At 51.4% G+C, this 27,464-nt stretch overlaps 1 protein-coding gene across 1 annotated transcript in view; it reads left to right on the top strand.

Annotated features, from left to right (window-relative positions):
- Positions 1 to 27,464, top strand: part of LRP4 (LDL receptor related protein 4) — a 50,048-nt gene that overhangs the window by 16,281 nt on the left and 6,303 nt on the right. The window contains exons 4-37 of the mRNA XM_028514963.2: positions 94 to 207; positions 558 to 674; positions 1,024 to 1,152; positions 1,379 to 1,498; positions 1,917 to 2,042; positions 2,667 to 2,792; positions 2,984 to 3,118; positions 3,520 to 3,645; positions 3,988 to 4,218; positions 5,058 to 5,214; positions 6,093 to 6,310; positions 6,446 to 6,622; positions 6,981 to 7,103; positions 8,816 to 9,024; positions 9,198 to 9,279; positions 10,055 to 10,160; positions 10,926 to 11,127; positions 12,608 to 12,797; positions 12,886 to 13,017; positions 13,854 to 13,994; positions 14,362 to 14,448; positions 14,555 to 14,726; positions 15,369 to 15,531; positions 15,654 to 15,879; positions 16,241 to 16,544; positions 17,735 to 17,953; positions 18,125 to 18,259; positions 19,106 to 19,214; positions 20,908 to 21,052; positions 21,298 to 21,411; positions 21,787 to 21,922; positions 24,725 to 24,792; positions 25,333 to 25,420; positions 26,815 to 26,956. Of these exons, the coding sequence (XP_028370764.2) occupies positions 94 to 207; positions 558 to 674; positions 1,024 to 1,152; positions 1,379 to 1,498; positions 1,917 to 2,042; positions 2,667 to 2,792; positions 2,984 to 3,118; positions 3,520 to 3,645; positions 3,988 to 4,218; positions 5,058 to 5,214; positions 6,093 to 6,310; positions 6,446 to 6,622; positions 6,981 to 7,103; positions 8,816 to 9,024; positions 9,198 to 9,279; positions 10,055 to 10,160; positions 10,926 to 11,127; positions 12,608 to 12,797; positions 12,886 to 13,017; positions 13,854 to 13,994; positions 14,362 to 14,448; positions 14,555 to 14,726; positions 15,369 to 15,531; positions 15,654 to 15,879; positions 16,241 to 16,544; positions 17,735 to 17,953; positions 18,125 to 18,259; positions 19,106 to 19,214; positions 20,908 to 21,052; positions 21,298 to 21,411; positions 21,787 to 21,922; positions 24,725 to 24,792; positions 25,333 to 25,420; positions 26,815 to 26,956 (5,069 nt within the window). The remainder of the gene's footprint in view (positions 1 to 93; positions 208 to 557; positions 675 to 1,023; positions 1,153 to 1,378; positions 1,499 to 1,916; positions 2,043 to 2,666; positions 2,793 to 2,983; positions 3,119 to 3,519; positions 3,646 to 3,987; positions 4,219 to 5,057; positions 5,215 to 6,092; positions 6,311 to 6,445; positions 6,623 to 6,980; positions 7,104 to 8,815; positions 9,025 to 9,197; positions 9,280 to 10,054; positions 10,161 to 10,925; positions 11,128 to 12,607; positions 12,798 to 12,885; positions 13,018 to 13,853; positions 13,995 to 14,361; positions 14,449 to 14,554; positions 14,727 to 15,368; positions 15,532 to 15,653; positions 15,880 to 16,240; positions 16,545 to 17,734; positions 17,954 to 18,124; positions 18,260 to 19,105; positions 19,215 to 20,907; positions 21,053 to 21,297; positions 21,412 to 21,786; positions 21,923 to 24,724; positions 24,793 to 25,332; positions 25,421 to 26,814; positions 26,957 to 27,464) is intronic.

Here is a 27,464-nt window from a genome sequence, read left to right as displayed (position 1 = left end):
CCGCTGGACTGCTGTGCTCTGCCAGGCTTCCTGGTGGGCTCCCAGGCACGTGCCCCCACCGCCTGCTGCAGCCCGACCGCTCTGTGCCCACAGCCCCCCGGGAGTGCGAGGAGGATGAGTTCCCCTGCCAGAATGGCTACTGCATCCGGAGCCTGTGGCACTGTGATGGTGACAATGACTGTGGGGACAACAGTGATGAGCAGTGTGGTGAGTGGTGCCCTGGGAGGCAGACAGGGTGGCTGGTGGATGGCCTGGCCAGGGCAGGAGATCCTAGCACCGCCGGAACTTGATCTGGCCAGGTGTCTACGTGTCTATGTGGAGCAGCTGGGGGAAGGCAGGAGGGGCAGAGCAGCCCAGGCCCCTGGCAGTGGCAGAGCTGGAGCCTGAGGCCCAGTGTCTTCAGGGCCTCGGCTTTCCCCAGAGAGCCTGCACCAGTTCTGGGGTGTCTTGCCAGCTGGGTCAGAGGCCCCAGGGTCGGTGAGGGCGGCAGTCGGGGAGGCTGTGAAGAAGGTCGCTTGCAGGGCCCCTCAGGACGGCTGTCCCGCTGCATCCCCCAGACATGCGCAAGTGCTCTGACAAGGAATTCCGCTGCAGTGACGGGAGCTGTATCGCTGAGCACTGGTACTGCGACGGTGACACCGACTGCAAAGATGGCTCTGATGAGGAGAGCTGTCGTGAGTGGCCCAGACTGTGCGCTGTTGGGCTGGGATGGGGCAGCGGGCTCCCTTGAAGGGGTGAAGGGCCAGGCCGAGGAGTGCTTGTGGAGTGGAGGGTGGGTTCTTAAGAAGCAGCTCCTCCTAGGCTGTGCTCGGGTGGAAGCAGGTTCCCCAGATGGAAAGGGAGGCCCCCCCTTTGGTCTGCCTGAATATGGGGGTCTACAAGGACCACCTTCTATGCAACCTGGTGACATCTCACTGGAGGAAGGCACCTGCCTGAGCATCCTGTCCCCTGGAGGAGTCGGGGCCCATCTCCTCTGCCCAGGCCTGAGTGCATGCCCCTCCCCACCCCTGCCGTCCCATCCAGCCTCAGCAGTGCCGGCGCCCCCCTGCAACCTGGAAGAGTTCCAGTGCGCCTACGGCCGCTGCATCCTCGACATCTACCACTGTGACGGCGACGATGACTGCGGAGACTGGTCGGACGAGTCCGACTGCTGTGAGTGCTCTAGCCAGCTGGGTGGAGGAGGGGAAGAGGCCCGGCTGGGTTGGCCAGGCTCAGGTGCCAGCTGGGGCAGGAGCACAGGGGAGGACTTTCTGGATCCCCTGGTCCTTCTTGGGCAGGGATGGAAGAGCCAGAGTGCCAGGGCCCTGGCTTTCTGGTCCGCCACGGGACACTCTGTGCACAGACTGGCTAGAGACAGAAGCCCGATGTGTCTCCCCAGCCTCCCACCAGCCCTGCCGCTCTGGGGAGTTCATGTGTGACAGTGGCCTGTGCATCAACGCCGGCTGGCGCTGCGATGGCGACGCAGACTGTGATGACCAGTCTGATGAGCGCAACTGCAGTGAGTGGGGGACGGGGCTGAAGGTCTGAGCTGGAGCGGGGAGAGGGCTTGTGGAGCCGAAGAGGCCGCCACCGACAAAGCACGTGGGCAGGTGGGGTGCAGTCACCGAGCACAGTTGCACAGGTTGTTTACTGCACAGGGCGCTTTGTCCAAAGGGACGCTGGTCACGTAGCAGCCATGTGTCCTATGACTGCACAGATTTATATATTCACCATGGCGGCTTTCCAGCAGGTGGCAGTAAAGCATCTTGAGAAAAGGGCACCTTTTTCTAATTCACACCCAGATGCCCCGTAGACCAGCCAGGACACTAGTGTCAAGAAGAGCGACGTGGGTGCTGGCATAAAGTGCACTTTTGGGTGGTGGATGGCACTCCGGGCTGAAATGGGGCCAGGCTTTTATGAAGCCTTTGCTTTGCCAGCCACGTCAATGTGTACAGCCGAACAGTTCCGCTGTCGGTCAGGCCGCTGTGTCCGCCTGTCCTGGCGCTGTGATGGGGAGGACGACTGTGCGGACAACAGCGATGAAGAGAACTGTGAGAACACAGGTAGAGTCTCCCAGGGGTTCTCCCAGGGGTTCCCCCAGACCGCTTAGTCTATAGTTGGGGTGACGGACAGGCGGAAAGTGGGTGTCACCACTGCCGTTTCAGCTGGGCCGAGGTGATACTTTAGTCACTCCTGCTCATGGCCTGGATTTTTCCTGCCTTTCCCAGGTAGCAGTGTCAAATCCAGGTGTATTTGTTGGCCTGCAGCCTTATGGCCTGTAACGCAATGTCAGGGCTGTGGGCTTCAGTCACCTCCCACATTGCAGCTCACACACAGCCGGTGCCTGTCGCTCTGGCCTAGGGAGCGAGGACTGCTCTCCATGTCTGACAGCCCCAGTGCCTGTGGCCCTGGCCACTCTGGGTACTAGGCGCACGGAAACACTCTCTCACTCTGTCCCTCATCCCTCACCATCCACCGTGGTGTCCTGGGGAGAAAGTGAAGGCAGACACTCAGCCAGCCCTGTCTGAGCTGTTTCCTGGCTTGGACCCCGACCCTCCCACCTTGAGTCTCATCTGTCTCCAGCTCGCCTTAGAAAATGACGGGCTCCCATCCTTTTGTTGACCCAAGCCCTGCCCTGCCGTGACCTGACTCTGCCTCCCTTCCACCTTCCCTCCCTCCTTCACTAGGAAGTCCCCAGTGCGCCTCGGACCAGTTCCTGTGCTGGAACGGGCGCTGCATCGGCCAGAGGAAGCTGTGCAATGGGGTCAATGACTGCGGTGACAACAGTGACGAAAGCCCACAGCAGAACTGCCGTGAGTGTCCCCAGTGGGCGGGCCTGGCCCATGGTTTGTGGCTGAACCCCACCCATACACTTCAAAAAGAATCCTCCCCAGGGACTTGAGCAGCCCCGGGAGCTGTTCTTCGTGGTCCAGGTGGAATGCCAAGTTGGCTGTCTGGGGGAGGATTCTGGGCTCAGCTCCCATCTCTGGCTCGGCTGGCACAGGGCCCCGGACGGGTGCGGAGAACTGCAATGTGAACAACGGTGGCTGCGCCCAGAAGTGCCAGATGGTGCGGGGGGCAGTGCAGTGTACCTGCCACACAGGCTACCGGCTCACAGAGGACGGGCACATGTGCCAGGGTGAGCTGGGCGTGGTCTGGAGCAGGGCCGGGATGCTGGGCAGGGGTGGCAGTCAAGCAGCTGTGTTTCCTACGGGTCGGGCATTTGACAGACATGACCTCATTTCATCATCACCATAACCCTAGGAGGTAAGGACTGTCCCCTCCATTTCACACATGGGGAAACTGAAGCTCAGAGAGGTTAAGTAATTTACTGAAGGCCACAGAGCTGGTGAGTAGCAATGTTGGGATTCATGCAGCCCAGGTCTGCATGACTTTGAAGCTTTAACTGCTTGTTATCTAGCCTTCCCACTAGGCCTGGGAAATAGATGGGAATGTGGGCAGGAAAGCAGCTAGTCAGCCAGGGAGTAGAGGTGTGAGGGTGGCAGAGGAGAGAGCTTCTGACCTGCCCGGTCCCCACAGACGTGAACGAATGTGCCGAGGAAGGGTATTGCAGCCAGGGCTGCACCAACAGTGAAGGGGCTTTCCAGTGCTGGTGCGAGGCAGGCTATGAACTCCGGCCCGACCGGCGCAGCTGCAAGGCTCTGGGTAAGGGGTGTTGGCATGTGGCGGGGTGGGTAGAGGTCTACATGTGGAGACAGCCGGGTGCTCCAGTGCTCAGTGATTTGCTGAGAGCTAGAAAGATTTTCATCTCAGGAAAATGGAGCTGCGAGGTGCATTCTGAGCCCCCCCAAAAGCCCTGCTGGGGTGGAATATGGTGGGCTGGGCTAGGGGAGCATACTTTAGAAACACCCACATTTCTAGTACTGATGCCAGCAGCTCAGGGCATGCCCTAATAGGCCACGGGCCCTGTTAGCCGAGATACTGCGCTGCATGCTGAGGGTACAGCTCTGGAGTCCGGTGGGACCCCATTTCTGTGCCATGTCCCAGGGCCGGAGCCTGTGCTACTGTTCGCCAATCGCATCGACATCCGCCAGGTGCTACCGCACCGCTCTGAATACACGTTGCTGCTCAACAACCTGGAGAATGCCATTGCCCTTGATTTCCATCACCGGCGTGAGCTTGTCTTCTGGTCAGATGTCACTCTGGACCGGATTCTGCGGGCCAACCTTAATGGCAGCAACGTGGAGGAGGTTGTGTCTACAGGGCTGGAAAGCCCAGGTAAGGAGCCAGACTCGTGGGGTGGGGCAGGGCCACGCCAGGTGCAGAGCCGCTGGGGAAGGGTCAGGCTGGAGGTTTGCAAACCTTAGGGAACGGAACATCTTTTTCTTCTGGCGAAGTCTTGGATGAGCTAATATGGACAGCGTTTGTTAGTATACATTAATTTTACAAGTTCATATTTATATCATTTGCCCGTTATTGAGCTCAATGAGTTAGAATAATGAGACCATTTTGATGAAGATAATCATTTGAAATCAGAGCTCTATGGATGAGGATTACACTTCTCTATCAGCTTTTCCATCTGGCTTAATTCTGAATTTTGTTTTGATTGCTTAGAATTAAGAGTATCCTGATCAACTCAAATAAATATATCCAAATGTTTACAGATGAAAAAACCACAGCTTACTTTGCGGTCTCGGGCCATTCGACGAGCACGTGAAGTGGGTTGGAATTCAATATTGAACACAGTTGACTCAAATTATGGAACTTTTGAAGTGCCTTTGCAAAACCCTAAGCTGCAATTTGCAAACCCCTGAGCCAGTCCAGTGGAGGACCCGCCGTGTGGGTCAGGGCGCCAGAATTCAGGGAGAGCAGTAGGGTTGGCTGAGAGCAGGAAGTGCATGACCTGGGTCAGTTACCTGACTTTTCTGGACCTCAGTTTCTTCATCTTCGTGGGGTTATAGTGCCTCACTCACAGAGTTGTTACGTGTATATGTGTATATGGTGAGAACACTGCCTGGCCCAAGAAACTGCTTTGTGCCAGAGTTTGCTCTTGTTCCTATGGCACAGAAGAATGTGGGCTGAGTCCCTGACAATGTCCCACTGACTCTTCCCACCAGGAGGCCTGGCTGTGGATTGGGTCCATGACAAACTCTACTGGACCGACTCAGGAACATCGAGGATTGAGGTGGCCAACCTGGACGGGGCTCACCGGAAGGTGCTGCTTTGGCAGAACCTTGAGAAGCCTCGGGCCATTGCCTTGCACCCCATGGAGGGGTGAGTTATATCTTAAGTTCCTAAATCTGTCTTGCAACCTCTCGGAACCGTTCCCAGGCCACCTGGGCCAGACCCTATTGGGGAGCATCTTCACACTGTGGTGTCCACAGCATGGGCTGTGCACCCAGGCCCACCTGGGTTTGAGTCCGGGCTCCACAGTGCCTGGCTGTGTGGTCGTAGGCTCATTGGCTAGTCACTCTCTGCCTCCATTTACTCTTGTCTACATTGGTGATAAAAAACACACCTACCGCATAGCCATGGGAAGACTAAATGAGATGATGAGTTTTAAATGGTGTTAATACACATCAGAGAAGTTATAGGGGTTTAGTATTTTTATTAGTAGCTCATGAGGTTGAGCTAATTGCTAAAAATTTTATTATTGAAAGAAAAGTCTCCTGGAAAGGAAGGTGTTAGCCCCTGGTGTTTAAAAATTCCATGCAGTCCATTGAAGGGAGTGTCCTCTGAGACCCTGTAGTCCTAGGTCAGCTACTTTGGAAAGTGTGTGTATTCGTGTTTGTGAGTGTCTGTGTTAGAAGCATTTTTGGAGATTATGACAAAGAATAAAGTACCTTTCCTAATATAACATTAGATTGTCAATTCCACGAGGGTTGGAATTTTTGTCTGTTGTTCCCTGCTGTACTGTCAGTGCTTATTTAACATAGTGTCCTGTCCGTAGCAGGTGTTGCAAAAAGAAATTGTTCAATGAATAAAGGCTGTCTAGAGACACTTAAATTAAAACAGTTCAAAACACTCTCTGACCAGACAAGCTGTATCTCCCATCAGCTGGAGCTGACTGTGTGTGCACCCCTTGCCCGTTTACTGTCCTGGGTACCTGTCCTCCCTCTGCTGCCTCTCAGCATCCCTTCCCCTCTTCCTAGTACCATTTACTGGACAGACTGGGGCAACACCCCCCGCATTGAAGCCTCTAGCATGGACGGGTCTGGACGCCGCATCATCGCCGATACCCATCTCTTCTGGCCCAATGGCCTCACCATTGACTACGCCGGGCATCGCATGTACTGGGTGGATGCTAAGCACCACGTCATCGAGAGGGCCAATCTGGATGGGAGTCACCGCAAGGCTGTCATTAGCCAGGGTGAGGCACTTCCTCTGCTCTCCATCCCCATCCTCCTTTCCTCATGCCGGACCCCCAGAGCCTGGGCAGAGGGTGAGATTGGGGCAGGGCCAGGCGGGCCACATCTGGACGGAGGTCCTCTTGGACTTTCCCCAGGGCTCCCGCACCCCTTTGCCATCACAGTGTTTGAAGACAGCCTGTACTGGACAGACTGGCACACCAAGAGCATCAACAGTGCCAACAAATTTACTGGCAAGAACCAGGAGATCATTCGCAACAAACTCCACTTCCCCATGGACATCCACACCTTGCACCCCCAGCGCCAGCCCGCAGGTAAAAAGCTGCCCATCTGGTGAGCCTCTAGTGCCTCTGAGAATCTTCTCTGCACCTGCCACATTCTCCATTGTTTCCACCCTGAAAATTCCAGGTTGGCACTGACATGGGCTAGTTTCTCCCTCTGCTGGACATTTAGGGTGGTACAACATCGAGATCTGGTGTCCCCGTCTGATTCACACAGACATTTATAGAGCATCTCCTTTGTGTCAGGTGTTCACTGCTCACAGCTGGGACTGACATAAAGAACCATAAGACATACTTCCTCCCTCCACAGAGCTCACACCATAGCTAAATGCCTAGCCTTGGTCCCACCTTTAGTCTTACCTGACCCTCTTGCTCTGGGCTTTTTGAGCAGGGAAAAACCGCTGTGGGGACAACAATGGAGGCTGCACGCACCTGTGTCTGCCCAGTGGCCAGAACTATACCTGTGCCTGCCCCACTGGCTTCCGCAAGATCAGCAACCACGCCTGTGCCCAGAGTAAGTGGGTCTGGGGCACCCGCCTCAATGGATGTGCCTTGTGAAGGGAGGGTGGAAGGAACAGGGATATGAATTTGAGGGATTGCCTATTGTGGGGCGGAGCCAGGCTCCTCAGGTAGCCCCTGGAGAGGGAGGACGGATGAAGCCAAGGGCTCCTAGGTCAAAGCTGAGGGCTGAGGCCCCAGGAGTAGTTGCTACAGGTTCAGTGACACCACCCAGTCAAGTACGGACACCTGCCACCAGGCTTCTTGATCATTTTACCAGGCAGGCTGCTCTTTCTGTAGGCAGCCAGAGGGTGCCAGGCCCTTCTAGAAAGCAGGAGAATGGTTTCCTACTTCTTTCCCTTCGGCCTCACCCTGTTAAAAACTCTCTTTCAGCCCCTAATCCAGAGAGCCAAGGTTAGGGCTTCTGATGATGCTCGGTATACACAGGCCCTGGAGAAATTCATGCTTAATGCAAAAGACAGTGGGATTCCCCGGTTGTTCCTAGAACTGCTACTTAGTCTTCCTTTAAGCTCTTGCCAAGGGCATTGCCTTAAGAGGGTAGCCCTGTCTAGCTCACAGCCACAGGTGACTTTTCCTAAGAGCAGTCCAGGGAGGAGTGATGCAGGCATATGGCATCACCAGCCAGGGGCCCAGGGTAATTTCTCACATGTCAGCAGCTTCCTGCACTTACCACCATGTACCTGCTGACCCTCTTATCTCTGGCTAAAATCAAATTTCTCTTGGGATCTGGGTCCTTTCCAGAGAGGAAGGAAACTATTCAGAGGAACAGGGACAATATTTATTCGACACACATTGATTGAAAACCCAGTTTCCTTGTATTCTTTTGTGCCCAGCTCTTCCCTATTGTCTTAGTGAGGTACAAGAGGTTTCCCCAGGAGCTTCCCCTTAAAGGTTTCCCAGATCTTAAAAGAAGAGAATGAAGTCAGGTAGGAAGTGCCTTTCCAGGCAGAAAAGTGTAGTGGGAAACCTTCAGACAGACCAGAAGGGGGCTGGGGGGTGGGAAAAAAGCAAGCTGGGAAGAAGCTGTACAAGAGAGTGGCCAGAGCTCCTTCTCTGGAGTCAGGCCTGAGTTCGAGTCCCAGCTCTGGTGCTTTGTAGCCGCGGGATCTCCCACAGGTTACGTGACCTCTCCCAGCCTCAGGGTCGCTCATCTAGAAAATGAGAATAAGAATAACATGAACCACAAAGAGTTGCCGTGAGGGTAGAGGAGACAAGGCAAGAAAAGCAACAGCCAAGCCCAGTGTCTGGCGTGGAGTAAGTGCTCGATGAACAGTCACTATTGACTACAGTGGAGAACGAGAGGAAGGGATCTAGATGACAGAGCACATCAGCTGGAGCCCTTCCATAGACAGGGGAGCCAGACAGGTGGAGGTGTTGGAGGAGAGGTCAGGGGTGACCTAGCCAGGGCACTGGAGGAGATGGAGCAAAGAGGTGAGAACAGGTGACAGATGAAGCTGACAGACACTTAAACAGGATGCACTTCTGGGCCCAGGGGAGAATCCATTTCCGATTAACCCTGAAGTCTGATTCTGCCAGCTCGGGCTGCCTGGTGCTCAAAGGGGGCCTGAGGGGTGAAGAGTAGGGGACAAAGGGCACCCGATCCCAGGAGGTGTGGTTGACCCAGGTGTCACGCAGGTGAGCGTCTGTGTCTGTCACCGTTATTGGATTTAGAGCATTAAAAGAAGACCCCTTTCGGCCTTTGATCAGGTCTTGACAAGTTCCTGCTTTTTGCCCGAAGGATGGACATCCGTCGGATCAGCTTCGACACAGAGGACCTGTCCGACGATGTCATCCCACTGGCTGACGTGCGCAGTGCTGTGGCCCTTGACTGGGACTCCCGGGATGACCACGTGTACTGGACAGACGTCAGCACTGACACCATCAGCAGGGCCAAGTGGGATGGAACAGGACAGGAGGTAGGGCCCAGTGTGGGCCCAGGCCCTCGGGGAGGGCAGAGATGAAGGGGTGGGGTCCTCCCTCTCCTGGGTAAGGGCTTCCCGTCCTTTTCCCAGCCTGGGAATTGGTGAAGTTCAGGCCCCAGAGCTGGGGCTCAAGTTCAGGTGGTGATAGAGCTTTGCTTCCTGTCCAGGTGGTGGTGGATACCAGTTTGGAGAGTCCAGCAGGCCTGGCCATTGACTGGGTCACCAACAAGCTGTACTGGACGGATGCAGGTATGTGCAGGGCAGCCGTGGCCTGGCGCTCGGGCACTCCTCTTATTTAAAATCCTGGCCTCTGGTAGAAGGAGCCCAGTGCCCCTCCTAGACCACTTTTATCTTGACCCGAAGTCCTTGGTAGGTCAGGAGTGGGGGGGCTGCTGCAGAATGGAAGCTGGAAGCTCACATCTGACGGTTTGTCATTTGCCAATCAGACGGCAGCTACTTGTGCTGTGTAGCTGGTGCCTGAGAATGTTTTGAGGCATTTCACATGAGGAAACTGTGCCCTTTGATTTTCCTTCCATCCCTGTCTTGGTCAAACAGACATTCTCTGTTAGCCAGGTGAGTGGGAGAGGCCAGGGGAATACCTGAAACCAGAGCTACTGAACACGTGGTCCCTGGACCAGCAGTAGTGAGGTCACATGGGAACTTGTTAGAGATGCAGATGCTTGGGCCCTAACCTGGACCTGCTGCCTCGGACTCCTTGGGGGTTAGGTTCAATTGAGAAGCTCTCCTGATTCTGACGCACACTGGAGTTTGAGAAGCATTGCCTTGAAATGACAGGACAGAGTGGGCTGCTTGGGTTGAGAAAGTCTTGTTCTTCAAAGAAATGCAACTGATCACCTCCTTGAATTCCTTCTCAAAATTCAGTTCAGTAACTGTTCCTTGGACATCTACCACAAAGTGTTTCTTGAGCATCTACTGCATGCCAGGCATCTGTACGGGGCATGGAAGGGAAGAGGGTGAATGACCGAGGCTAGAGTTAATATCTTTGTCCCCTACTTCTTGCTAGGGACAGATCGGATTGAAGTGGCCAACACAGACGGCAGCATGAGGACAGTACTCATTTGGGAGAACCTTGATCGTCCCCGAGACATTGTGGTGGAACCCATGGGCGGGTGAGTACCTGCTCCTGTGCAGTGAGCCCTGCCCACCTTCCAGACCTGAGCACTCGCTCGAGGGGAGTCGGGGGCTAGCGACGGCAGCCAGTTCTTACGGGCACACAGAGCATGGTGACAACTCTGTCTCCTCAGTGGACAAGGAAACCTTTACATGTTTTCTTTCTTCTTTTCTTTTCCTTTGTTTTTAATGGCAAGTCAAAGCTCCCTGTAATCTCACTTTTCAGCAATAACCATCATTAACAGTGGAGAGTATTTTTTCCATACTTTCCTCTATGTCTGTATATATATTTGATGGTGGGGGTAGGGGGCTGGTTTTGTAACAGCGTCATGTTGCTTTGTAACTTTGTTTTTTCCCATGACTGTAGGCCTTGCATGTCTTTCCACTTGATTGTGAATATTATATAGATTTATATATTGTTCTTCTTATTGGTTATATAAAATTCTGTACTATAATTATTTAACCTATGTAGTGAGGAAATATTTCTTATTCCCCATCCTCCCTTCCCTTCTTTCTTTATTCCCAAATAGGCCTTATTTGCCAAGCACTCCCTGAGCCATGGGCTCTGCCTGTATTAAGACTCTCGGTGACTTTTGATAGTGATAGAAGATACACACCCTCCAGACAGCTCTGAGCCCAGGCTGGGGACTGAGACAGGAGGCTGGGACAGCGACTGCAGGCAGAAACCCTGAAACTCTAGGGACTCTGAGTCCCCCCTGGCTGTTCACTGGAAGGCTTGTGAGACCTCCCCTGTCTCTGTCCAGGTACATGTATTGGACTGACTGGGGTTCGAGCCCCAAGATTGAACGAGCCGGCATGGATGCCTCGGGCCGCCAGGTCATCATCTCTTCCAATCTGACCTGGCCTAATGGATTGGCCATTGACTATGGGTCCCAGCGGCTGTACTGGGCTGATGCCGGCATGAAGACGATTGAATTTGCTGGACTGGATGGCAGCAAGAGGAAGGTAAGGGTGGTGTTAAGGCATCCTCCCGCAGCCCCTGGGGCATCACTCTTGGCTGGCAGCAGACAGGTGCTGGGGGACGGAGGGGCAACCCAGCATGGGCCGTGTGCTGTTTCTCTGAGGCCGTGGCTGCCCTCTAGAGCCCTGGGGCCCTGCTGTCTGACGACGAAAGGGATCTGGGACTGGTGCGGATGGCGGGCTGGGGTATGAGGGCTGTCCTAGGAATCACTGCAATGAACACTAACTGCACCACGATCTCTCTTAAGTTGTTTTTGCTATTGTTTATTTTGGTATGTCAAATTTAGAGAAAAGTTGCAAGAAATGTCAGAAGAACCGGTAACTGACATTTTGGCACATTGTTATACCATTCTCTCTCTATTGCTACACGCACTCACATCATTATTTTTCTGAACCATCAGAGACTAAATTGGAGACACCCTGCCTTTGACCCCAAAGTATTCCAGTGCACAATTCCTAAGAACAGGGACATTGCCTTACATAACACAGTACAAAGATCAAGATCAGGAACTTTTTTTAAACAAAGATTTTATTTATTTATTTTTAGAGAGAGGGGAAGGGAGGGAGAAAGAGAGGGAGAGAAACATCAATGTGTGGTTGCCTCTTGTGCAACCCCAACTGGGGACTTGGCCCACAACCCAGGCATGTGCCTTGACTGGGAATCGAACCAGCAACCCTTTGGTTTGCAGCCCATGCTCAGCTGAGCTACACCAGCCAGGGCAGAGATCAGGACCTTTAGCAGTCATACAATGTTACTGTCTAATTCATAGTCAATAATGAGTTTCACTGCCAGTTGTCCCCATGATGTCCTTTACAGGTTTTCTTTTTCTGTCGTAGTCCAGGATGCAGTCCCAGATCACAGCTGTGTTCAATATCACATCTCTTCAATCTTTAATCTGAAGTACTTCCTCAGCCTTTTTATGTCTTTATTGACCTTAGTATTTTTAAAGAGTAAAATGCCAGTTATCGTGTAGAATATTCCTCACTTTGTCTGATACTTCCTTGTGATTAGATTCAGGTTATGGGTTGAGGGCAGGTCTACTATCAGTACATTAAGTGAAGTCCTGTCCTAAGTTCTCCGTGTGTCTCATCAGCAGGCACAGATGTCGGTGCGTCCCATTATTGCGACATTAACTCTAACTGCATCATGAAGATGGTGTCCGCTGTAATGTTGCTGTTTTTCCTTTTATATTAGCAAGCAACTTGTGCAGAGGTACTTGGAGATTATATAAATAATACATGATCTTTTACAACTGTCACACAACCCTTGGAGCCAGGCATTATCACAGTCATCTCACAGGTCAGCAGGTGGAGGCTCAGAGGCTTTATAAACGGCTCTGGCTCAAGGTCACACAGCAGGCAGTGGTGGCCGAGCTGCACTCTGACTCCTCCCCTGAGCTCTTGGCCACTGCTGTGTCCTGTTGGATCTTGCTAGGGGATGACGCACGGGCTGGGTCCCTGGTAGGTGCTGATTGGCAGCGAGCTCCCCCACCCATTTGGGCTGACCCTCTATGGAGAGCGCATCTATTGGACGGACTGGCAGACCAAGAGTATCCAGAGTGCTGACCGGCTGACAGGGCTGGACCGGGAGACCCTGCAGGAGAATTTGGAGAACCTCATGGACATCCACGTCTTCCACCGCCAGCGGCCCCCAGGTGAGCAGCCCTTGGCCCACCCGGGCTTCTTCTCAGCCTCCCTCAGCCGTGGCACTCACTGTTGACCCCTCTCCTTCTCCCTACCCAGTGTCCACGCCATGCACTGTGGAGAATGGCGGCTGCAGCCACTTGTGTCTTCGGTCCCCAAATCCAAGTGGCTTCAGCTGTACCTGCCCCACAGGCATCAACCTGATGCCTGATGGCAAGACCTGTTCACCAGGTGAGTCTAAGCATCAGAGACCTGGAGAGAGCCTCTCAGGGAAGGATAGTGGCTCTCTTCCTTCCCTGGAGGTGGACATCGATGTGGTGTGAGGAACTGTGAGTCCTGGTGCTTCTAAGGCTTAGGGGAGAGACAGAGCTTGTAGAAAAGAGGAGGGGTCCAGGACAGAGGACCCGAGGAGCAGGGACACAGAATGGGAGGTAGGGTCCAACTTGTCCTTAGGGTGTCTTCATGCATATTCGTAAAAGATGCTCCTTTCTCAGACACTTTACTTATATCCTGATTCGGTCAGAATAAGTCACTGTAGTTCCCGCTGCCCCAAACCGCTCATAATAAATATTAAAATATGTGATAGCTACAATCTAATGGTACTTCCCTCAGATGAGGCACTTTTGTAAGTGTATAACCAGCACAAGCTATGTGACCACCTTGATCGATGCATCCCAGAAGCGGGACCTGGCTGCCCAAATTTTGGAACTCAGTGTTTCTCCCTAGGGGATGCTGCATGGTAGGCTGCATGGGAACCCCAGCTTCCCAGAGAATTTAGTTAGAAAGGAGCTGTGAATTGCGCCTCCATGCTGAGGGAAAAGCTCTCTTTGACTTGCTGTCTATAAATAATAATCTCTTTTAATCCCATGATGTGTCTCTCTCGGACACCCTGGTATTGTCCCCACTGTACAGATGATAAAATTGATGCACAGTTTAAGTTAGTTGTCCAGGACACTCAACTAGCATCTAACAGAGCCAGAGCGTGAAGTTCAGTTTGCCGTACTCCAAGTCCTCCTCGTGGCTGTGCTGGGTGACTGTCCTCTTTCCTTCTCTCCCTACCTGGGCAGGCATGAATAGTTTCCTCATCTTCGCCAGGAGGATAGACATACGCATGGTGTCCCTGGACATCCCTTATTTTGCCGACGTGGTGGTGCCCATCAACCTCACCATGAAGAACACCATTGCCATTGGAGTGGATCCCCAAGAAGGTCTGTGTGGCCCTCCTTTCACCCCCCCCGCCAGGCCTTCTGCCCCTGCCCCATAGCAACCATTGTCCGTTCTTTCCTGCCCTCTCCGCCTGCTGGTGAGAGCCTGGGGGCTCCCCGTTCCCTGTGGCCCGGTGTGGGCCCCTGTCCCTGCAGCACTTCCTCTTTGGTTGTAAGGCTGTGGTTTCCGGCCCTCTTCTCTCCCTCTGCCAAGAGCTATCCTAATGTGACATTTCTGCATTTATTAATTTCCTCTGCTACGGGATACAGGGCTTGCGGACTGGCCCTGTTGTTTCAGGGCCTGAGTCAGCTGTGTCTGTCCCTTGGTGGGGGTGGAGGGTCTGGGCTGAGCCAAGCCTTCCCTTTCCAGGAAAAGTCTATTGGTCGGACAGCACGCTGCACAGGATCAGCCGTGCCAGCCTGGATGGTTCACAGCATGAGGACATCATCACCACAGGTGGGCCTTGCTCCCAGCCCCGGGGCCACCTGTCTGGCTATGGAGCTGGGGAAATAGCCCATCTGTTTTAAGGCAGGAGCCAGTGTGCTCTCTTGACTTCCTGCAGGGCTGCAAACCACAGATGGGCTCGCAGTGGATGCCATTGGCCGAAAAGTGTACTGGACAGACACCGGAACCAACCGGATTGAAGTGGGCAACCTGGACGGGTCCATGCGGAAGGTGTTGGTGTGGCAGAATCTTGACAGCCCCCGGGCCATCGTGCTGTACCACGAGATGGGGTGAGAGCTGGCTCTGTGACGCAGGGCGGCGGGGTGGGCCAGCCTGGCGGGGGCTGTGGACGGGCCGAACGTGGGCAGTGGACAGCGAGTCTGCCTCACCGGAACACTGACATTGACCTCCCTGGGGAGGTTCCGTGCTGTTGCAGCTTCTTTCAGGGTGGCAGCAGAGTGTAGAGGTTAAAAGCATGAACCCGAGGCTCAGAAATCCAGGATTCAGATTTCTTCGCCATTTATTAGCTGTGCCTGTCACTTAACACTGGTGTTTTAACCTCTCGGATTTTCAGCTTCCTGACTGATAAGTGGAGATGATAGTGAAAATGCATAGCTGGTGACTCTTGTGAGGGTTCACTGAGATAATCCATGGAAAGTACTTTTTCTTTAATCGTGGTAAAAGGAAAAGGAACATAAATGCACCACCTTAACTGTTTCTCAGGGTAAAGTGCAGTTGTATGAAGCACATTCATATTATTGCGATGCAGATATCTGGAACTCTTTTCATCTTGCAACTCTGAAACTCTGTAGCCATGGTGCAACAACTCCCCTTGTTGCATGTAAAATATTTTTCACAGGGTTGGGACGCTACAGGCCCTCGCAGTATGCAGAAGCTGTGGGAATGACCAGCTGGTACTCTTCTTTGCTTAGGTTCATGTACTGGACAGACTGGGGAGAGAACGCCAAGTTAGAGCGGTCCGGAATGGATGGCTCGGAGCGGGCTGTGCTCATCAGCAACAACCTGGGGTGGCCCAATGGGCTGACTGTGGACAAGGCCAGCTCCCAGCTGCTCTGGGCCGATGCCCACACCGAGGTGAGAGTCCCGCTCCTGCCGCTTCCCAGGAGCCTGGGAAGACAGGAGGGGCCTGTTTGGCAACTCTTGCCGAGAGCTCCTTGTTTACCGATAGCCAGTTCCACCCTCTCCTTCCTCCACAGCGAATTGAGGTTGCTGACTTGAATGGTGCCAATCGTCACACGCTGGTGTCGCCCGTGCAGCACCCATATGGCCTCACCCTGCTCGACTCCTACATCTACTGGACAGACTGGCAGACTCGTAGCATCCACCGTGCTGACAAGGGGACTGGCAGCAATGTCATCCTGGTGAGGTCCAACCTGCCAGGCCTCATGGACATCCAGGCTGTGGACCGGGCACAGCCACTGGGTGAGAAGACCCTGAGGCCGTGAGCCAGAGCCTCTGGCTTTCTAGGGGCATCACAACATCAGAGAGCACAGAGGTTTCTTTATAATCACAGAGACAGGGGCCTACCTAAGCCCCCTGCCAGGATCTCGCTGTGTTCCCTCTGGGTATGGCTGGTATGACAACTGTATCCTGCTGTCACTTTCAAAGGACCCCTGGAAACATTCCTGTCCCTTCTGCCTCATCCCTGCCAGGCACCAACCGCTGTTGTTTAGAACAGCAGAAAATCAGGCACAAGAGACTAGAGCCTTTGTAAGATTCAGGCAATATTCCAGGCGGGGTGTGCAAACTCATGCTTCTCTCTCTCTCGCTCTCTCATCACCAGGGTTTAACAAGTGTGGCTCAAGAAACGGTGGCTGCTCCCACCTCTGCTTGCCTCGGCCCTCTGGCTTCTCCTGTGCCTGCCCCACTGGCATCCAGCTGAAAGGAGACGGAAAGACCTGCGACCCTTCTCCTGAGGCCTACCTGCTCTTCTCCAGCCGCGGCTCCATCCGGCGCATCTCACTGGACACCAGCGACCACACAGACGTGCACGTTCCGGTCCCCGAACTCAACAATGTCATCTCCCTGGACTATGACAGTGTGGATGGGAAGGTCTATTACACAGACGTGTTCCTGGATGTTATCAGGTATGAGGATCCCCGAAGCCTCCAGAGGACACAGACCTGGTCCCAGTCCCTGATGGGGGAGGGGAAGGTCTGTGCTGACCTCTGAGTGGACTCAGCAGTTTGACAGCTGAGTTTGACCCTGACTTGTTCACTTGGTAGTGTTATCACTTACAACAGGGTTGCAGACTTTGAGGGGGTTTCCTGTTGTTGTTTGTTTAAAGATTTAATAAAAGTCCAATGTGTAAAACAAACAAAAAAACCCCCGATCATGTCAGGCTGGGGACCCGGAACCTTCTACCCTTGTCACCGAGCCCTGGGATTGCTGTAAGGATTTTGGAGACTCGCTGAAGAATCGGCCGTGTAGCTAAATCATGCATCTGCACTGTAACACAGGAGCCCCGGACAAATGCCACGGCTGTCGTGGTTCACAAGGATTTTTTTTAAAAAGATTTTTATTTATTTATTTTTAGAGAGGGAAGGGAGGGAAAAAGAGAGAGAGAGAGAAACATCAATGTGTGGTTGCTGGGGGCTGTGGCCTGCAACCCAGGCATGTGCCCTGACTGGGAATCAAACCTGCGATGGTTTGGTTTTCAGCCTACGCTCAGTCCACTGAGCTATGCCAGCCAGGGTTCACAAGGATTTTTTTAACTGATTTTTTTTACCCCAGCACGGCTGAGGAGTGTGATGCCCTGCCACCAGGACGAGGGGCAAAGGGGCTCACGTGCAGGAACAAGGGCACTCGTTCCCCTTCGAGCGCCCCGGAGAATCTCATGCAGGGAAGCAGGGGGGCTTGTGTTTAGAGAAGTCGCCCATGTGTCTGTGACGTGTCCCTCATCCTGAGGTTGAATTTCCTGGCGCAGAACTTCTGTAAAAATGCACATGGAGCGTTTCCAAATTGGCCTTTTTTATAACGGCCCCCCTAGCAATCCTTGCATCTTCCCTAAGGTAACTGGGGAATTGTTAATCCTTCTTCTGGCAAGACATGGACCTGAACGCCCCCTTATTTACAGCAGGAAACATTTGTTCCTCCTAAGAATTTATTTATTATTTCTGCAAATATTTGGTGTATCGACTGCGCTAGGTACCCTTGGTCTCTGCCTCTGTGGAGCTTACGGTATGGGGGCGTTCAGTTCTAGAAACACAGATTAATGGGGTTTCAGTCTGCGGCTGGTCCATCTGGTCGGTCATCCAACCCTGGGCTTTTCCCCAAGGCGAGCAGATCTGAACGGCAGCAACATGGAGACAGTGATCGGGCAGGGGCTGAAGACCACCGACGGGCTGGCCGTGGACTGGGTGGCCAGAAATCTGTATTGGACGGATACCGGCCGAAATACCATTGAAGCCTCCAGGCTGGATGGTTCCTGCCGCAAAGTGCTGGTCAACAACAGCCTGGACGAGCCTCGGGCCATTGCCGTTTTCCCCAGGAAGGGGTAAGTGTATGGCCAGCAGGAAGGAGACCCGGGGAAGCAGGGCCTGGGGAGGAAGAGGCCCTAGGAGGGAAGAGGCCCTCTGTTCATGGTATCGGCGTGTCCCTCGTATTCTCTCAAGCTCTGGGTGTCTTCTCCCCATGTCTCGGTGCTGATGTCACTGCTGTGTCTCAGGTACCTCTTCTGGACAGACTGGGGCCACATTGCCAAGATCGAGCGGGCGAACCTGGACGGCTCTGAGAGGAAGGTCCTCATCAACACAGACCTGGGCTGGCCCAATGGCCTTACCCTGGACTACGACACCCGCAGGTGGGAATCCTGTCCCAAACAGCCTCCTGAATCAGGGTGGGCAGAGGAGAGGATGCTGGAGATTGAAGCAGTGAGAACAAAGGGATAGAAAGCTGTTAGCAGGTAGGGGAGAGGAAAGCAGCGAGAAGGCTGAGCGAATACATTCTTAGAGCAGGGGTTGCTGAAGCCAGCCCTCAGCTCTCTCTCGGCTGGGTTTTATTTGTCTGGTTTGCATGGTTTTGAGTGAGTTTGGCAGAGTATGTCCTCTGGCTGGGCCTCAGGTCCCACCACCCCCATCCATTTAAGGGCGGATCCTGCACATTTCTTACTCTCCTGATCCCTTCGGACACTGGAGTTTGCAACTGTCTGGGTGGAGAATGCTGAAGGGCAGAGGAGGGTGGCGGGAGCTGTGAAGCGGTCAGCTCCCCTCTCTGCCCTCAGGAGAAGGGAAAGGAAGGTGCCCCCCGGGAGATGGAATGGAGATGAGGAGTACCACTTCCTTCACCCTCAGCGACGCTCTTGTAAACCAAGTCTCTTCTTAAGCATTCGTAGGAGTTTGGGCTTCAATTCTTGGGTTGGAATCAAAGGGTGATGGAGTTGCTGAAGATGAGACTGGGTGGTGGCCCCTCCGAGGTCATTGGAGGGTCTACCCCCTGCTCAGAACAGCCCTGGTGTCCCCACTGATGAGTCACCATCTTCTCCTATTCGGCCTTGGGACTCCCAGTGGCCCCTCATCAAGGGTGCTTCTTGACCGCTAACGGCTCTTGCCAGCTCAGCTCAGGAAGGGACAGACAGCTGCTGAGCGGGAAGGGCGGGGCCCCCTGGCAAGCAGTTTGAGCAGCCGCCCTCGTCTCCTTTCCTGCACAGGATCTACTGGGTAGACGCACACCTGGACCGGATTGAGAGTGCTGACCTCAATGGGAAGCTTCGGCAGATCTTGGTCAGCCATGTGTCCCACCCCTTTGCCCTCACTCAGGTACTAGCTCAGGAAAGGTAACTAAACTCCTTAACGGGGGTGTTTCCTTGGGGTTCTAAGTTGGCAGCCTCAGCCCTAGAGGCTACCAAACAGGTGTGCTGTAGAAGTTCATTTTAGGGGTGTTTTCCTATTCACTGAATCCTGGCCGCCACGTGCCCTGCTGGTGCCACCCCACCTCTCCTGTGTTCCAGCATTCGCAGGAGTGGCTCTTCAGTGGTGGCGCACAGAATCGGCCGTAGGGCTTGTTCAAATACATGTTCCTGGATTTAGAGAACCTGCTTCATCAGGATTGGGCTGAGGAATATGCATTTGAACAAGTTCCCCAGTTGATCCTAGTGCTGGGGTCCCAGCACCAGACCTCGGGCAGCCCACTCAGTGGCAGTGGGATAGAGTGGCTAAGAGCCAGAGATTTGAGGCAGCTAGCCTGTCAGTCAGAGTTCATCGAACACCCGCCACGTGCTAGCTCTGTGAGTTCAAGCTCTGTTTGTGTCAGTACAAAACTGTGCAGCTTTGAGCAAGGCACTGGACTTCTCTAAGCTTCACTTACCTGCGTATAGTTTAACGAATGAGTCTAATAACAGTATCCTCCTCAAACATATACAGAGCATTAGCACACTCTCTGGCACTGAATGCTTACTATTTCTAATCATTTTGATTATTACTGGCTGTCACTTTTGAGGGTTCTAACCCTGAGTAAAATAATTCAGGGAAGGACAGAAGGGGATCTACAAAGCCTGGGACCAAAACAGGGACTCTCAGTCATTTAAAAGTCTCCGTGCCTTTTTGACATCCACTTGCCTGTATTCTGCATTATATCCTACCGGCCAATAGGATTTTGTCTGGCTTACTTAATGATAGACTTTTTCTTTGCCATACTCCAAATGTAAAACTATAGGATAGTTTTTTTAATTTTTTTTATTGATTGATTTTTTTTAGATAGAGGAGAAGAGAAAGAGAAAGAAACAATGATTTGTTGTTTCACTTATTCATGCATTAATTGATTCTTGTATGTGCCCTGTCCGGGGATCGAACCCACAATCTTGATGTATTGGGACAATGCTCTAACCAACTGAGCTACTCTGCCAGGGCTACAGGATAATTTTGAACATGGTTTTTTAATCTATGTCTCCCATGAAGTTTTCTGACGTGTAACATGGGTGCAAGAGGGGAACCGAGTTCATTGCCTCTCCCCACCCCTGCTTGAGACTCTCAAGATCACTGCACTAGAATCAGCTGCCCACAGAAGTAACCAGAGGACTTACCAGGGCTCTGCGTGAAGGGCCCAGAAGAGCAGGGACCTTAGAAGGACCCTCTAGTTCGCTCCTATATGCTAGGTACGGGAACCCACTTAGTCGCTGAGCAACTGACCAAGTGCAAAATAAGTGTTAGGTGTTGGAAACTGAGAGATGAACTTGAAGAACCTGACCTGGCAGGACAGACAGACATGTGAACAAATGACCATAGCATGTCAACACTCACCTGTAGAAGTGCGGACACAGCACAGAACAGCATGGAGGAGAGAATGGTAATTTCTCTATAGATCGGGGGAGATTTCCTGGCCAGTGTCACGTCCTGGTGGATGAGAGAAGAGGGCATTTCAGCAGAGGGGATGCACGTGCTGAGGCATGGAAGCCGGACTGGGGTCTGACCGATGAACGATATTTCCTGTTTTTTGGGTTTCCCTTTTGAGTAGCAGGACAGGTGGATCTACTGGACAGACTGGCAGACCAAGTCAATCCAGCGTGTTGACAAGTACTCAGGCCGGAACAAGGAGACGGTGTTGGCCAATGTGGAAGGGCTCATGGATATCATTGTGGTTTCCCCTCAGCGGCAGACAGGTGGGCTGCTGGGTCCTGAGCCTGCCTCCCTACCGTGGGTGGGGGTGGTGGTCACCCCAGGGACTGTTCACGGCCAAGACAGAGGCACAGCAAGCCTTTTGGTTCACATTTTAAGCTCCTGGGCTTTTTTAGCCTCTTGTGGTTATAGGCCTCCTGCTCTCTGCTCCTGGGAATGAGGTGGCCCTGGATTTTACTCAGAGACTTAATTCTGTCACAGGTTAGATATTCTCCTGCTTTGCCCCCAGGGACCAATGCCTGTGGTGTGAACAACGGAGGCTGCACCCACCTCTGCTTTGCCAGAGCCTCGGACTTTGTGTGTGCCTGTCCTGACGAGCCCGATGGCCGGCCCTGCTCCCTTGGTGAGTTGGACTGAGCGGCCTCCTGGAACAGCAGAGCCCTTGGAAGGACAGGGGAGCAGCAGCCTCAGCTTTATCCTTCTGGGTGGGGTCCCCCTCAGAGGGTCTGAGAGAGGAGTGACTGGGAGTAGTCGCTCTGTCTGTGTTTACTAGAATGGAATTGGTCTGTGCCTCTGTGAGCCAGCCAGCCCATCCAGAGCTATTAATATTGGGATCCAAATCCTTTGTAGTTACATTGTTGACACAGGCCTCTAATGAGGGTACCTAAGATCAGGGCAGCTAAAAGATTTGTTTGTCGAGTTCTCCAGATGCTACTCTTGGACCATATGTAGAGATTGGGGCTTTAGTGATCCACCACGGTTCTCTTTTTCTCTCCAGTACCTGGCTTGGTGCCCCCAGCTCCCAGGGTTACCAGCATGAATGAAAGGAACCCAGTGCTAACCAACACTCTACCTACCACCTTGCATTCCTCCCCCACTCGGACCCGCACACCTCCAGAGGAGGCGGAAGGAAGGTAAGTGGGTTCACATGTGATTGAGGGCCCTTTGAGTCAAATCACCATCTCCTACTCACAGAAAACCTGAGCCCCACCTTGATTCTGGCAGATGGGAGGTAGGCCACATCGTTAGCCGTTGGTCCCTGCTATTCAGGGCAGGAGATGACATTTAGACTCATAAGATTGTCGCGGGTGATCTGAGGGCAAGGAGATTTAGAGCAGCTTCACAGAGGAATCGCTCAGTTTCCTTTCGTTCTGTGGCATGTGCTCTCACACACGGGTTTAGTGTATGGTCTGGTCCTACAGTTTACTTAGAAACCACCAAGTCACAGTGGTGTCTGCACTGCGGGTCTATGACTTGGAGATGTCCGGGGATGTTACAGCCTTAGTTCATGCTGCCTTTAACCCCCAGACACCTGTGTGTGACGTATGCCCACGCACACACACATCACTGCTAACTAGGAAGCATAGCTACGTGCAGGTCTCAAGTAAAATGTCGTGTTTCATTACATTGAACGTGCTATCAATTTAAGATGGATCCTTAGCCCTGGCTGGTGTAGCTCGGTGGATTGAGCACGGGCCGCAAACCAAAGTGTCGCAGGTTCGATTCCCAGTCAGGGCACATGCCTGGGTTGCAGGCCACGGCCCCCAGCAACCGCACATTGATGTTTCTCTCTCTCTTTCTCTCTCTCTCTCTCTCTCTCCCCCCCTTCCCTCTCTAAAAATAAAAATAAATAAAATCTTTAAAAAAATTTAAGATGGATCCTGATTTGAGAGACTAAACCAAAAAAACAACCAATAGCAACTGTAAGATCCTATTGATTGTAAGACACTTTCCTATTTCAGCAATGTCAAAATGTAGAAAAAATGCACATCATAAAATTTATGAAATATCATGTTACCTTGAATTTAGAGAATTATTTATTTTTCTTTCTTCAATTTAGAGAAATTCTTTTTTACAAACTGAAATTTTTTTACTTGCAGTTAGAAATGCAGATAGAAATAAAGGAGAAATAAATGCCCATATGTAACTGCTTTTAATATTCTTTAATTTGATATAAGTATTTATTGCAAAATTATTATAATAAGTTTAGTTAGCATGCATCACCACATAGTTACACATTTTTTTCTTATGATGAGAACTTTTTTGATCTACCCTCTTTACAACCTTCAGAAATATGGTATTAACTCTAGTCGCCATGCACTATGTTACATCCCCAGGACTTATTCATCTTGTAACTGGAGGTTTGTTCCTTTTCACTACCTTCGTTCATTTTGTTACCCACCCCCACCTCCCACCCCTGGTGATCACCAATCTGTACTCTGTGTCTGCGAGTTCGATTTTCTGTTTTTGGATTCCACATTTAAGTGATATTATATGGTATTTGTCTTTCTCTGTCTGACTTCACTCACCCTAATGCCTTCAAGTTCCATCCGTATTGTCTCAAATGGCAGGATTTCCTTCTTTTTTTTATGACCAAATAATATTCCATTGCATGTGTATAATCACATTTTCTCCATTCATTTGTTGATGGTCACTTAGGTTGTTTCTATGTCTTGGCTATTGTAATAATGTTGCACTGAACATGGGAGTGCAGACACCTTTTTGACACAGTGACTTCATTTCCAACTCTTTGCAACACTCTTCTATTAGAACAGTGTTTTTTTTTTTTCATTGTAATCAGTCTCTGTAGCTTAAAAGATAAGTAACACTTGATTTCAGTTCTGAAAACAGAAACATAATAATCCCAAATAAGAACTCTAGACACATATCCCTAAAATTGTAAGATTTGCACATGATTAACTTCATTCTGGAAGTCCCATTTTCCCTTTTTAGAAGTGTTTGCGTAGAAAAGCAAACACGCAGATATATAGATATATCTTTCTCACGAACTTTTAAGTATCATACTATCAATTGTTACTAATCTCTGATTTTCTTTGGGTTTACTTGGAAAAATTTTGAACGCTACTCAGATATTTTTTTAAGAATTTATTTATTTTTCGAGAGAGGGGAAAGGAAGGAGAAAGAGAAGGAGAGAAACATCAGTGTGTGGTTGCCTCTCACACACCCCCTACGGGGGACCTGGCCTGCAACCCAGGCATGTGCCCCAACGGGGAATCAAACCGGCAACCCTTTGGTCCACAGCCTGCACTCAACCCACTGAGCTACACCAGCCAGGGCCCTACTCAGATATTTTCTTACTATCAGTTCTAGTTGAAGATTCAGTGCATCTTGGTTTCAGATGTTGTAGCAAGTTTCTTTTCCCCAGGCTTTTAGGAGATGCCTGTAGTTGCCTGCTAATAATGTACCACAAGGAAGTTACCTTTTTAGCACTTCATATTAGTTATCTGAGCCCTCCCTCTGGATGTCTTGCATATTCCCTTGTGAAAGAATAAAGGGGGAAAAACTGTTTGTTTGTTTGTTTGTTTTATGTCTCTTTAGACCTTGTGATCATCTTTAGTCAGTTTGCTTGGCTGGTAGCTTCTTTCAGCTCATCCTGGTAGTTTAATAAAGCCGACTATTGATATTCTTAGGGTTTTTTCAGCAGACTTCCAGCTCATTCTCAAACCTGCTTTTCCTTTTAAAACGATACGTACTTTTCAACCCATTTAAACACGGTATAGCACCTTGAAGACACTGCCTCCCACGGATTTCGTGGATTTCCTGGTGCTGCCCTCTCGGTACTTCTGATATCTCCCACCTGGAACCGTCTCCCATATCTGCAAGCCCCACTCACAGGGCTTTCCCCCTTCACTGGGGAAAGGCAAGATCTTTACCCAACACTGGTGGTCTTCACATTCGGTCTTCTGTGCCCACAGATGCTCTGAGAAGGATGCCCAGCTGGGCCTCTGTGCACATTCCAATGAGGCCGTACCTGCTGCTCCAGGTAAGCCAGGAGTGCCCAGCTGCTCTGAAGAATAATATGTAAGGAATATAAGCCTCCACTGACATCTTCCAGAACCTTCATGGGGACTCTTTGGCGTTTATGAGCCCTTTTCTTAGACTAAATCCACAGAAAGAATAAACATAACAGCAAGCACTTATGGAGTACTTGCCATATGCCAGGCACTTGTTAAGCCATATGTGTGTGCATGTATGTATATGTACATGTATATGTATATGTATACACACACATTTAACCTCCACCATCCCTATGAGCAACTTATTACTGAAACTTAGCTAAAGCATCTTGTCCTACATAATATACAGCCAGTAAGTGGTAGAATTAGGATCAGAGACGCTGACTGAGCAACAGGTTTCTTCTCAGCCATCTACCCCCGTGGCCTCTCCTCGGAGGAGGGGCCCATAGCTATCCTTGGATGGCATGGGATCCAACACCTACGAAAGGGGCCCTTCATTTTCCCACCCCTGAAACCAGCCAGAAGTTATCAGTGGTCCCTGCCTAGTGTCCCTCTGTTCTTCCTAGGAGAAGGACTTCACGTCAGTTACGTCATTGGTGGACTCCTCAGTATTCTGCTGATTCTGGTGGTGACTGCGGCGTTGATGCTCTACAGGTAACCTCAGCCTCTCTGCAGGGGCCACATGCTCGTTGGGATTTCCTGAAGCTCCACAGCTTGCTAATTCAACCTCTAACCCGCCTCATGTCGAGGTTAGGTTCCTGGTCAGAGCAGCAGAAGGGAAAGGCAGAAATCTGAATTCTTACTCTTCTGCAGTCACAGCTCAAGCCCTCATTTCATGGCCGCGGCAACCCTTGGGATTTTTCTTTACCAACTAGTGTGCTGAGGGCACAGCAGGTGTTACCCAGGGTCACACGGGAAGAGCCAAAGCTGGGACTGACTCGAGCATCTGCTTCTCCCTGACCCCACGCTACTTCAAACCATTGAAGTTGGAAATGATTATCTCTCTTCACACAAACACAGCCCTTTGCCATAATATTGGTTGATATATCATTGCTCAGTAGGGATCTTCCTGGGAAGCTGGAGTGTGTCATTTTCAATTTATAATCTTTTTATGGCCATATATATCTCTCCCACATGTCTTAAACACAACCTGCAGCAAAAATGTCAGGATTTTGCTGCTGCTGCTGCTGTGGCAGCTCCTGCTGACAACAATAACAACAGTTGCCATTTAATGAATATGTATCAATGCCACAATAACCTTGTAACAAAGGTATTATTATTCCTCACTTTACAGATGTGGATCTGAGGTTCAGAAAGTGTAGATTATGTCCAGCTAGTAAGTAACAGTTGTATTGAAACATAGATCTGTCTTGACTCTAAAGCTCTCTGTGTTAGTTACCTACTGCCGTGTAACAAATTTCCCCAATTTAGCAACTTAAAATGACAACCATTCATTATTTCACGATTTCTGTGGGTTAGAAATCTGAATGAAGCTTAGCTGGGTACCTCTGCTTTAAGGCCTCTTACAGGGCTGCCCTCTGAGTATTAGCCAGGGTTGTGGTCTTATCCAGGGCTTGACTGTGGAAGGATCCCCTTCTGAGAGCACTCAGGTTGTTGCTGGCAGATTCGCAGGCTGATAGATGGAGGGCCTCAGTTCCTTGCTGGCTGTTGGGTGGAGACTCCCTCATCAGTTCCTTGCCTTCTGGGCCTTTTCAGGGGACAGCTTACACTGTGGCAGCTTGCTTTCCCCGGAATAACAGTAAGAGAAAGTAAGAAAGCAAAGGCAATGTAAGATGCAAGCCATACATTTCTTTGTGACTTAATCTGTTGAATAGTATCCATCATGTTTGCATCATCTGTTCATGAGAAGGGAGTCACCAAACTTGGCCCACGCTCAAGGGGCAGGAATTCCGAAGGTGTGAGTACCAGGAGGTGGAGATCACTGGGCCCTCCTCTTGGAGGCTTCCTACCACACTCAGGTTACAACTTCCCTGGATGTCACCTGCATAAAGATCTGAACTGATTCCTCATTGTCTTTCCTCCTAAAGACACAGAAAATCCAAGTTAACTGAGCCTGGAATGGGGAACCTGACCTACAGCAACCCCTCCTACCGAACCTCCACTCAGGAAGTGAAAATTGAAGCGATCCCGAAACCAGCCATGTACAACCAACTGTGCTACAAGAAAGAGGTAAAAATTAAAATTTATATTGAAGGGGTGCTTTTGCGGAGCGGGGAGAAGAATTGCTCTCCAACTGCTTGAATAAGTCAGTAAGGGCCGCTGGGTAGTCCCATCTACCACTTTGGAAGTTACAGTGAACAGGAGAACTGAGTGTGATGGGGGTTTCTAGGATCTGGAATCACGAATCGGCTTGGTTTCCAGGTCTAGGTTCTCTGAAGGACCCCAGTGAGAGCGAGGTTAGGGAACAGATCCCAGAAGGTGTAGATCTGAAAGCGTGGGAGCGTGCACAGGAGATAGTTTGCCAGGTTCATAGCTTCTTTCCCTCCTGGAGTTATCATTCCCCTGCAGTGAGGCTGTGCCCCCCCACCCCAGAAACAGCCCCCAAACTCCCAGACCACCCCCACAAAAACCCAGGGGTTCCTGGACTCTTCCTCTTCTAACCTCTGACCCAAGCTGTCGGCACCTGTGGCTGAGAATGGCTGGTGCTTTGCTCTTCCTCCCCAGGGCCTTAAGGGAT

Source organism: Phyllostomus discolor, chromosome 6 (assembly GCF_004126475.2).
Source record: "Phyllostomus discolor isolate MPI-MPIP mPhyDis1 chromosome 6, mPhyDis1.pri.v3, whole genome shotgun sequence".
NCBI classification, from domain to species: domain Eukaryota; kingdom Metazoa; phylum Chordata; class Mammalia; order Chiroptera; family Phyllostomidae; genus Phyllostomus; species Phyllostomus discolor.
Note: the sequence above shows the minus strand (reverse complement) of the source record. Positions and strands in the feature narration are given on the sequence as shown.